The sequence below is a fragment of the Triturus cristatus genome, chromosome 3_1 (genome assembly GCF_964204655.1).
Source record: "Triturus cristatus chromosome 3_1, aTriCri1.1, whole genome shotgun sequence".
NCBI lineage: Eukaryota > Metazoa > Chordata > Amphibia > Caudata > Salamandridae > Triturus > Triturus cristatus.
Genome location: NC_140583.1, coordinates 347,851,345 through 347,863,598, shown reverse-complemented (window position 1 = coordinate 347,863,598; position 12,254 = coordinate 347,851,345). Strand labels below are relative to the sequence as shown.

The 12,254-nt window shown below is 44.5% G+C and overlaps 1 protein-coding gene across 14 annotated transcripts in view; it reads right to left on the bottom strand.

The window, feature by feature from the left end:
- Positions 1–12,254, bottom strand: part of TJP1 (tight junction protein 1) — a 1,155,396-nt gene that overhangs the window by 317,255 nt on the left and 825,887 nt on the right. For all 14 annotated transcript variants that reach the window (XM_085644067.1, XM_085644073.1, XM_085644075.1 and 11 more), the window contains 2 exons: positions 5,246–5,351; positions 4,764–4,914 (listed from right to left, as the gene is read on the bottom strand). In XM_085644067.1, coding sequence (XP_085500193.1) covers positions 4,764–4,914; positions 5,246–5,351 — 257 coding nt within the window. The remainder of the gene's footprint in view (positions 1–4,763; positions 4,915–5,245; positions 5,352–12,254) is intronic.

The window sequence follows — 12,254 nt, the reverse complement described above, 5'->3', positions numbered from 1 at the left end:
TCGGTTATCGGTTCACAGGTAAGTTATTGACAGTTGGAGTTCAGGTTTTAGGGTTAGACTAAGGGGTCCCCCAGGGTCAGTGATGCACTCTTGTTACACCCTCAGCGGCACTGGGGCAGCCGGGTGCAGAGTGTTGAGGCCCAATGTAATCCAATGGGGGATAGGGAGCCTCCAGTTGGTGGCTGCTGCCTAGCAGGCCACACGGCTTTGGGAGCAAAGCTCCTCGACTTTAGCTTAGGGCAAATGGGAAAACAAGCCAGCACAAAAGGTGCACCCTCAGCTGTGCTGGGGCGGCCGGGTGCAGAGTGCTGTTTTGGCGTCGGGTGCCCGGTTATTTTTAATGGAGATTTTAGTTTTTGGTTTTTAGCTGCAGGCTTGGTCCAAGAAGACTTCGGGGAGGAACCAACAGCTGCGCAGGTAAGTTGGAGGGCTCGGGGACGTAGGTGCACCTCGGGTTCTTTTCTCCAGGGCACAGGGCGGCTGGATACAGGCGTGTCTTTTGAGGTCGGATTTCACCTTACCGGGCCACTCGCGGTAGGAGGGGTCTCCGTGCAGAGGCTGCAGGCGACGTCTGGGAGTCCTGGAAGGATCAACCCACGGTGGACTCGGACTCTGGATCGCTGGAGGACCTCGCTGGAACCAGTGGGCTTCTTGAACTCGGGCCGTAGGCGACGGGTGCAGTGGTGTTTCCAGGCGTTGAGTTTCTTAGTCCTCAGCAGGCTCCGAGTCTTACTTTGGAGTTTCCTCTGCACAGAACTGCTGTTCACAGGAGATCCGGTCTTTGTTGAAGGCAGCCAGTCCTCCCAGGACTGCAGGACAAGGCGATTTTTGGTGCAGGATCTCTGAAAACTGCAGACGGGCCGGTAGGGCTGGGGCCAAGTCAGTTGTTCTCTGCAGCCTTCTCTGCTGGGCGTCTTCTTTCGTCCTTCTTTTTCGTAGGTTGCGGGAATCTGAGGAAGCAAGGTTCAGGGTGCACCCTAAATACTAGATTTAGGGGCGTTACAGGTAGGTAAACAGCGGGGACCAATAGGTCCCTTCCCTGGGGTGAGTACACCACCTATTTTGCCCCTTTAACAGTGGGTATGGCGGGGACTCAGTTGTGCTTCACCTCGCCCCCCCCCACCTGAAGGGTGGAGTTGGCAGAGGTGGGCACACCTCTCTCCCTCACTAGGTTTTCCCGCTGATTCTTCCACCCAAAGTGGGGGGCAGAACCAGTGGGGACCAATTGCTGAAAGTAGCAAAGGATCTGGGGAATCTCCAAAGGCGGTGTGCCTTTGAAGCTTCCCCTTCGTGAACCCTGCCCATCCTGGGTGAGGAGGCTGGGCACCTTGTCCCAGGCTGTGCATTGTTTCAGGCCCCCGAGAGCAGCAGGCTCTCAACCCAGGGGTCCAGAAGCATGTCTGTTGGTATCAGCCTAAGCAGCCACTCAGTTGGGACACTAGAAGTGGGTCGTTTTTCAGGGGGCAGCTCTAAGATGCCCTCTGGGTGCATTTTCATTAAATCCCACACTGGCATCAGTGTGGGTTTATTGTGCCGAGAAGTTTGATACCAAACTTCTCAGTTTCCAGTGTACCCATTATGGTGCTGTGGAGTTAATAATGACAAGCTCCCAGCACCATATAATCTTAATGGCAGCACTGCACTAACAGTGTCCAAGAATGAACTTAGACACTGTATGGGTACAGGGCTCATGCACCTTTACCCTCACCACCGGCATAGGGTACCCAGCTAGAGAGGTGACTGATCAATGTCAGGGCAGTGGGTTGTAGGCACGGCACACAGGGATGTGTGCAATGTCGGCTCTTCACTTTGTTCTGCACCAAAACACGCAGCGCGGGGGAGGAGAGGGAGAGGGAGAGAGAGAGAGAGAGAGAGAGAGAGAGAGAGAGAGAGAGAGAGAGAGAGAGAGAGAGAGAGAGAGAGAGAGAGAGAGAGAGAGAGAGAGAGAGAGAGAGAGAGAGAGAGAGAGAGAGAGAGAGAGAGAGAGAGAGAGAAGAGAGAGAGAGAGAGAGAGAGAGAGAGAGAGAGAGAGAGAGAGAGAGAGAGAGAGAGAGAGAGAGAGAGAGAGAGAGAGAGAGAGAGAGAGAGAGAGAGAGAGAGAGAGAGAGAGAGAGAGAGAGAGAGAGAGGGAGAGGGAGGGGGAGGAGAGGGAGAGGGAGAAGAGGGGGAGAGAGAGAATGGGAATGGGAGAGGGAGAGAATGGGAGAGGGAGAGTATATATATATATATATATATAAAGATACAGGGCCTCTATGGGTGCTCCATTTACCAGGGGCTGACCTGTGGCCAGAGATGCCAATTGGGTTCGTTTTGGGGAAAGAACACAAGCTCTGGGAACCTGATTGGCAGGGACCCAGGGCACATTAAGTAAAAGTGCATCAGTAGTCTGGCAAAAAGTGGGGGGTTACTGCAACACAAACCCACTTTCCTACATACTTTAATTATTATTTTCTTACAATTAGTTTCTCACCATCTCGGTCGAGTGCTCACAGATTTTCAATTAACATATCTACTTTAAGGAAAAAAGGCAGCACAAGTTTAACTAAAGATGGATGTATTGAATGCATACATGTACCTTTATTCTCAAACACTGGTATCACTTGTAGTCTCTCGTGGTTCTTCAAAATTGATTTTCATGCTTCTATTTGGGATTTCACCAGGGAAAGCCAGAACATTGCTAAGCAGGCCCACCATGTCACAGATTATTCCCAGAAGTGGGAACAGTTTATCAACTATGTCAAAGCTCGGCACTACTATTCCAGGGAAAGCCAACACATTGATCTACAAGGTCAGCTATGCTGCCATTCTGAGGCACCCACAAGTGTATACTCAGATATGCTCAGATGAATCGATTCAGAAGAACAAATGCAAGTATACTGAGCCACTTTTACGTGCACACCATTAATAAGAACACACACCTGCAAACTCACAACACATATTCACACTTACACATGCGCAAACATTCAATGCCCCACTTCAAAAAATGGACAGCTATGGTCCATACTGAGATGCTGGGGTATGTCACGACGCGTATGCTACAACACACAGCGCATCGTCGGTTGACGAAATTCGCAGCCATCACTAAGGCACGAAGCTTACTTTGAATCTTGCACCGCTGATTACTAGGATAGAAACTCTTGTGAAATTACTGTTATTCCCAGCTATATTTAGGCTGGGACGGAATTATAACCAGTCAGAAGGCTCTTAAGACTGTGCCACTTATACAAAGCCCTGAGGAAGTCGCGGGTACCTTGCCCCGAGCGACGAAACACGTGTTGGCTGGTGTGGCTGGTGTTTCAACAAGAAAAGATTAAACTACTCATATCTACTATGCTTGTTTCCCTAATAGAAGTCATTTACTTGTAATATTATTTATTTGTGTGGCAGGGCGCAATATGAATTTCTGTACAGAACTGTGGATCTGAATTGTGGGGTGTTTGATGGTTACCTCCTCACTGAGCACCTAACTCCAAATATTAAGTAACAAGAGTGCTCGCATCGAGTGGGCAAAATCTGATCAACGGCGCTTGCCTCTGCAAGATCCAACTTAATTACTTGCACCTCGTTTACCTGACCCCCTAGTGGACTGTTTAGAACAGATGGGGTTCCCCAGGCTATGTCCCTACTGAAAACTGACTTCTTCCACGTGGTCAGGGCTTGTCTGGCTGTTCCCCCTCATCCATGCCCAGTTCTGGGTAAGGGGGAACTTTCTTTGGTTCTGAAACGTCCAATTGCCCTCATCCCCAGGATTGCATTACAGGGTTAGCTAGAGGAGGTTGGGAGATGGAGGATGGAGCAGTATTTTATTGGAGTGGCTACATTGGTGGCCAAGCGAAAAACTGCACGTCACTTAAGTGTATAGCCCCCCCTCGCTGAGGGAGTGGAGGAAGGGAGTGGACTGATGTGCTCACTAAGAGCGAGCTATTTATGAGGCACGAGGATGCCCGCTAAAGTATGACAAGATCTGGGGTAAGTGGTGGGAGTATCATGGACTGTATGTATGATGCGTGTGTGCCTGATCTGTAAATGCATTTGTCTTATAGACAATGTGGAACTGCTTATTGTGAGTTTAGGTTTTTTCTCTTAGAGAAAAAAAATGTGGTTATAAAAAAAGAACAGACCCCACCTCAATGCATGCAGAAATCGCTGTGATGTACTCTGTTCATGCAAGATCTCCCCACATGCGCTCTGTGGGATGGGTGAGCAAGAACTGGTGATCCCACCCCACTCTGTGGCGAGTGAAAAAAGGGTGGTGTGTGTGAGATAACAGCGTGAGTATCATGGCTCGGTCACACTTAAGTAATTAGATGAGCGGCAGAAAACTGATTTTGGATCTACATTGTTTGGCAGGAAAAAAGAAAATGGTAAGGGAGCACCAATGCACATGGATGGATTTCTTCCATCTGTGATGCATTTGTTTTTGTACAGTGCTGGAGTGCATCACCTTTTAATAACAAATACATAAGCTGTTACCAGTCCAGCTACTATGTGGCAGTGATATCCCCAGGATGAGTACTGGAAAGAGCCAGGACGAGTAACATACAGGTCTATTATGATTTTCGCTTAATAAGAAAAAAAAGGACTCCAAGATTCTCAATGACGAGGGAGCATATTCTAACAGTTGTGAATCAAAATCCCAGAAAGGAAAAAGGCATGTTTTTAATGCGCCATCTCAATTCAAACTTTTGTCAGTAATACACATAATAACAAGCATTATTACCAAAATAAATAGATATGTTAATCAACTAAATTCAAAGACTTACTCTCAGAATTTGATCACCTTCCTCTAATCCTTCTTTTGCTGCTGGACTGTCCTCCAAAACTCCAGCTACAAAAATTCCTACATCGTTACCACCAGCTAATCGCAAACCAACACTATCCCCTTTTCTGAATTTCACCAGCTTCATGCTTGGCCTAAAAATGAATCAGATAATACATTTTCATACAATAGTGAAAAAAAACCTTCTGAATGTTCAACCAACAAAAGACCATTACATTTCAACAATGAACCCACTTTTATCAGAGAAATAAAGAAAGGAAACGTATTTCTCTTTACAACTAATCCCAAAACAATTATTTTGATGCCCTGTTTCACAGTACACATTCTATTAAACTATCCCATCCCCTTAAGAGATACTCCACAGTACAATTAAGAAAAAAATCACCTGTAAAAATGATGACTGAGTACACACCTCTTGCACATTGAAAAGAAAAAAAGTAATGATAAAGATTCAAAGTGAAATACCTGAGCATCCCATCTTCATGATCTGAATTATGTAAAGGCCCATCTGATGGACTGACTGGAAGGTCCACATCAGGTTGTCCAGGTTGGGCATACACTGGTTTTGGCTCTGGTAAGACAAAGAAAAGACTAAATCAAAGCGAGAAACTCATATCATTCATTCTAATGAAAATGGAAGTAAACAACCACTGCTTCAAATACATTGAGGATATGAGTTGCTAACACAAAGCAAATCTTTGTAGAGCCTTTTTTGGGGCTTTATTCAAGGGTGAATGCCATCAACTCAATCACCTCACTACTTTCACTTACTCTCCATTATGTTTCTACAACAAGAGAGGGCAGAGGAAAACTAACATCATGGTCTGCCAGACAAGTGACAAAATGTTTTAAAGGTGTGCAGGGACAAAGGTTTGCTGTGGACAGACTTCATCTAAGCTCTGCTTTGTCACTATTGTCACTAATAGATACAATCTTTGTTTGATCTAGCTTCAAACTATATTTCTCCAAGATTTTTTTACATGGTACACACAATTAAGATATTGCAAACATTGCAAGACACATATAACCATTACAATACAATACTTTAAATCACAAATAATCTAACTTTGAAAGATGGTGACATGGTGAGATAATGGTTAAACTGTCCTGAATACTTCCAAATACCTTTGACGATATGGGTCTAACTCACAGTGATTTTCTGTCAGTACATATGACTCCCCTTCCATCTACCCTTTGCCCCATCTCCAAACTCCAACCCACTACCGTCTGGGCATACTTCTGAATTTCCAATGGTAAGTAAGTCACACCAAGTCACGGGGAAAAGACTGAGAATCAAAGTTTCTGAACACTTGAGAAAACACAGCAGTTTCGAGAACAATACAAATTTGGAATTCACAAACTTGAGTATCGACCAACCAAACACTGAACTACAGACAAGGGAGAAAGTAAATGACAGCCAACATAATAAATTACTGTACAGAACAAAAAATGCACAGATGTCTCACAAATAGACGCCATGAAACGACAATGACTATACTGCAACATCCACCTTCACAGTCTAATTCATTGTCAGGAGTATATGGAGCATCAGCAATAGGGTACTCTGCCATCTTCCCCTGTGCATTAGGGTGATTGGACCAGCACAGGCGGACGACAAGTGATAGGATCAATTTCTTCTCTTAGTTCTTTGAGGCGTTCACACTATCGAATATGGTGTAAATTCAATGCTTCATCAACTAATTTTCTTTCATTCTATAAATTGTACTTTGAAGTGAAAAGATTTCAACATTTTTTCCAGTACTTAAAACCTTGGCAAGTGTTTTGACATTAACCACAGATGTGACAGCAATTCACATCTTTTGGAGTTGATGCAGTTTGGATCCATAGTGTGGTAGGGACCCAAATGCACCATTTTTAACCTGTATCAACTTTTTTTTTTTTACTGCTAACTTCTTAGTTTGTTTCAAAACAGTTTTTGACTACCATCTGTTTTTGTTTGCTGTGAGGCACCTGGGGCTCCTCTTCAAAGTTAGGATACATTTTATAATTGATCAAGGCAAGTGAGTCCCAATCATGCCCCTCATCAGAATGAGAGAAAATATTCACATACATCTTAGTTTGTTCGATTTTAACATGTGAGCCATTGTAGTCAGTGCTTACATCCTGAGATGTGAGTTCGGAAGCAAATGCCTTTCTTGAATTCAGTCCTAACCCAAAAAAAAAATTCACAGACAGACCAAAATTGATCTTGACATGTTTCAAAGTCTTCTGCTTAAAAATTATAGTTACTGTACACCAGGAGTTATGCAAAGAATATACCATACTCGTTCTGTCTGCTGTCCTCGCTGTACTGTAAGGAAAATGCTACTTACCCAGTATGCACCTGTTCTTGGCATGTAGAGCTGTAGATTCACATGTTTTGCATAGCCCGCCATCTAGTGTTGGGGCCGCATGTTTGCACTGTGTTTTTGTTCGAAGAAGTCTTTTCCAGTCACAAGGTAGGTGACTCCTCCTTTCGGTGATAGTGTGCATGGGCATCAGCTCCATTGTTAGATTGTTTGAAGCAGAGGGTGATAATGGAGTTAGTAAGGGTAGTAAGAGATGTCCACGTATATATGTATATAAGTAAGGTATTACTGCAACGAGTATAGGTACTCGGGGAGGTAGGTGGGCGCATGTGAATCTATAGCTCTACATGCCAAGAACAGATGCATATTGGGTAACTAGCATTTTCCGTTTGAGGCATGTGAGCTGCAGATCACATGCTTTGCATAGACTATACAGCAGTTATCTCACAAAGCAGTGGCTAACCTGTAGCTGTTGCAGTCGTCTGAAATAGTGTACGTGAAACTGCTTGGCCCACACTAGATTGCCGTCTTGCTAACACATCAACACAATACTGTTTTGTGAATGTATGAGGTGTAGACCATGTTGCAGCTTTGCAGACGTCATTTATATTCCCTAAGAATGCCATAGAAGCCCCTAGTTTACGTCTGGAGTGTGCTCTAGGGGGAATTTTCAGTGTTCGTTTTACCTTTGCATAGCATGTCTGAATGCACTTGATTATCCACCTTGCAATGCCTGATTGTGATATAGGATTGCCTTTATGTGGTGTCTCGTCTTCCTCTTCGAGATCTCTTGTCAGCCCCTCGGTGTCGAATTCGTCCTCGATTTCGACGACGTTCGTCAGTGGAGCCGTTGGAATCTTGAATTCCTTCATCTTGGCATCGAACTCCTTTTTCCTTTGAAGGATGTTATCCATTTCGGCCTCGAGCCGCCTCTTCTTTTTCTCCATCTCGGAGATGCTTTCGGCGTCGACCGCGGGCCTTTTCGACGGAACTTGCGTCAACGTCGACCGCTCTTTCTGCATCGAGCGTCCAGTCTCATGGGTCGACTTCGACGATCCTTGCCTTTCGGCGTCTTTCGGCACCAGGGAGTCCTTTTCGAAGGATCCGCTCGGCCTCTTGTCCATGGTTCCCCCCTTGGTCATCGAACTTTTCGGCGCCGGGGCTCCCTACGTGGACTTTGACTCTGATTTTCTCGAGTCACCCTCGGGTTTGAGGTATTTTCTGTTTTGAGCTCGACGATACTCTTACCTCGTCTTCATTTTTCTTGTCGGTCTCTACGACCGTGAAGCTTTCGGGTCCCTCGGCGACGTTGTCCTCATCGTCCGTGGATAGGCCCAGATCGTAGAGCGACGGGGCCTTACCCTTGCCATCCATGCTGGCGTTGGCTCTTCTCTGCCGATCTCTCACTCGGAGCGTCTTCGGTGCGAAGGCTGAGCAGGCGTTGCAGTCCTTACTCTGATGGTCGACCGGTAGGCAGAGGTTGCAGACCGGATGCTGGTCCTTCTGCGCGAACTTGTGGTGGCAGTTAGGGCAGAACTTGAATGGCGTCTTGTCCATTGCGCTCAGGGCCTCTGAGTGCGCATTCTCCAAGGGCGTCGAAGAAAAAGGCGCAAAACTTCCTTTCTTCGCGCTCCTGATGTAATCTATTCCTTTCCTGTGATATCTTCGTAGTAGTTATCGACGAAACTCGCTTTTCTTTCTTCTTCCTTCGATTGTAATTCTGGAGCTTCCCGATGACGATCCAGACCCAACGGCGGAAAAAAGAATCTGAAGATGGCGCCCCAAAGGTGGGACTTCCGCAGGAAGCACGACGACGTCACGGGAGGTGCACCAAATGGTGGGTCGTCGCCGCCCACCTGGGCTACAAAAAAAAAAAAACAAACAAAGAAAAGACTACGAATCCGGACCCAACCACAAGATCGCGGAATAATGCACAGCATAGTGAATCCAGAAAGATTTACGCTGCAAAAAAATACATACAACTGTACTTACCCGTAACCCAATTTTCTTCCATAGGAAATCATTGACTGTTTTTCTGTGAAATTTCTTCTAAGTGTCGATTTCTGCAATCTTTAAATATTCTTCAAAAATCGTATAATATCTGAAAACGTAATTACTTACCCGTTTTGGATCAAGGTCCTAGTACTGAGTCTAGGCACCCAGTACTGGATTACAAAAGTAACGAGAACATACTGTACCTGCAACTTACATTTTCTTCCATAGGGAATCATTGACTGTTCTCTTTGGAATATTTTCTTAGTGTCAACTTTTAAAATAGCTAAATATTGTTTAAAAATCATTACAGTAATTAAGTCGACTTTCATCACTTGATTCTGAGTACTGACCCAAGACTGAATCTAGGATCCAGTCCTGGAATTCCAAAAGTAATCTAAAAAGTAATATGTTGCAAATAACTTGAATTTTCCATTGAGCACAATGCATTGTTGTGTTTAAAATAGAGTTGCCTATTGCAACCACTTGTAACTGTTTACAAAAGTCAATTACATATTGCAAAAGTATTTATATGAAACATCTCACTCTGATTGGCCTAGAGTTCAGTTATTGAGTGTGTGAGACCATTTGCTGACTGAGTGTGTACAACAAATGCTTTGCACTGTCCTCTGATACTGCCTTACTGCTCGACCAAGCTACCACTTTAGAGAGTAAGGTTATATCTAACTTTAACCTCTGTCAAACCCTGGGGGACTGTGGACTCTGTACACCCTGTACCTATTTAGGAACAGTATATACAGAGCCACTTTCTCACACCCCATATTTGGAAGAATAGGTGGAGAACTTGAGGGTGGAGTTCCCATTCGTGAATCCGTTGTCTTTGACGACTGAGCAGATCTGCAATCTGACTGTTTACTCCTGGAAGGTGTTCTGCCAGGAGATACATTTTGTTACGTATAGCCTTTCTCCAGATGGTGTGCGCTAGTTGTGGCAGCTGGAAAGTGTGTCCCCCTGTTTTTGTATGTAATACATTGCTGCCATGTTGTCTGTACGGATCAGGACAGCTTTGCCTACTAGATCTACTTGAAACGCTTTGAGCACTAGAAAAATCGCTAGCAGTTCTAGATGATGTATGTGAAGCTACTTTTGCTGCAGGTTCCACATGTCCGGAATTGTTAGCTTCTGGAGATGAGGTCCCCAACCAGTGAGCAATGAGTCTGCTGTTAGCACTATCTGTTGAACCAGGTCGATGAACGGCCACCCTTTTGAAAGGTTTTGTGTACATCACCACTGCAGAGAGCGATGGGTGCGGCCGTCCACCAACACTAGATCAGATAACAGCCTGCTTCCACGGACGTACAAAGCACTCCTGAAGGGGGCGCACATGAAGTCTTGCGTAAGGGACTATTAGGATGCAAGACGCCATCATCCCTAGTAACTGCATGAACACTCGAGCTGGCAATGATTGTTTTGGCTGAAACTGACCGAGTAGAGTCTGCATGTTGCGGATTCTGGCCGGATTGGGGCAGAGCTGGAAAAGGATTTTTTGAAGTTTTGTTTGGAGCACATGATTAATGTGAGAGCAGAATATTTACCAGGAGTAATGAATGTGTCAGCAGATTAGAATTTTCATCATTTGAGGGATTTCGGCGGTTGGCAGTTGAACAATTGCTGTTTTTGCAAGAGCAACGGTTTTAGGGACCGTTAGAGGTGGATCTTCTCGCAAGCAGGTTGACTTGCCAGGTGCCAATTTGGATACCGAATACAGACGCGAGTGCAGTGGATGCTTTTCAGCAAGTTTAGAAGGGGAAGAAAGCTTATGCATTTCCTCTTTTTGCTATGTTACAGATAGTATTGCTAAATGTGAGAGTATTATTGGTGACACCGTTTTGGGAATCTCATGTATAGGTTCTGACTGTGATGGATGGGCATGTGCAATATCTTTTTTGATTCCTGTAGGAAAAGGTCTTTTGAGAAATGGGGAAGGCCAGGAATATCCGTTGGTTCAGGAAGGAGTTCTGAACCTTCTTGCTTGGGAGGTGTCAGGAGATCTAAATGTTTGCAGGGGCTTTCGAGCCGGGCTTCAGAGTCATTGGAAGAATTGTGGGCTCCCGGCGCAAGGAAAAGATATAGAGGAATTTAGAGAGACTGGGATAGTTGGTACATGGCGATGAATTTGGATCCAGTGGAGGCTCCTTTCGTGGATGTAATAATTGTTTTTGTGGCGCATTAGGAAACGGGTTAGGAGTACAGGACTATGAATTGTTATAGGTCAGCAGTCTCTGCTGGACATGCTGAAGTAGACGGAAGGCCGGTAGGTAGGAATGTGATGGTATGTATGATAATGAAGAGTATGAGGTTGAAGAGATCTCCCAGAGCACGATATGTACTATTGTGGGATGCAAATCTGGTCTTATGGTTGTTTCAGGTGTGGCCTGTAAATAAGTATTCAGAAATAAAGAGGCTTACAGAAAAAATATCTACTCTTATGTTTATATCATGTAGAAGATCTTCTGATGTTAAAGCCTTAAATAAGTAGTAGGATTTATGGTCCAGACGGAGTATATTTTGAAATATGGAAGAGAACAAAACCATGTCGGAGTCAGTCTTTTATCCTAGATTTTCACAAAATTCTTAATTATGTGTTGTTGATTGTCTGCATGTGTTTGAAGAGAGAATGTTAGAACATAGGAGTGATGGAGAAAAGCAATTATTGATTTAATATGATAAACCACATAAGGCGGGGAGTTCTGCAAGTATAGCAAGATGGGTGTAAGACATTATGTGCAAGCAGATGTTGATGTGAACATGTTTAAACCGCATTCTCTGAGAGGTGCTATGGCATGTAAATTATATCAGTCTGGAGGACGTTTGGAACAAATACGTAAGTAAGCTGAATGGCCAAATGCTGGGACTTCTGCAAAGTATTATTTTAGACCAATAGAGCATGTGTCAAATGTGGTGATGCACGACTTTCAACATGCATAATGGTAGCCTCAGGTCTTGCAATTAAATGGCAATTCTCAAAATAAAATTAAAAGATAATCAAGATTTAATTAAAGGCACGGAGGCTAACATTATCCCTCTGCCTCATCCCAGGTATTGGAGAAGAAAAAAAAAAGGTACATGGAAGAAATAATTAAAGGAGCGAATTATTAATTTTTTTTTTTTTAGAGATAATCCATAGAGAAAAGGAGAAGAGGATTAATGAC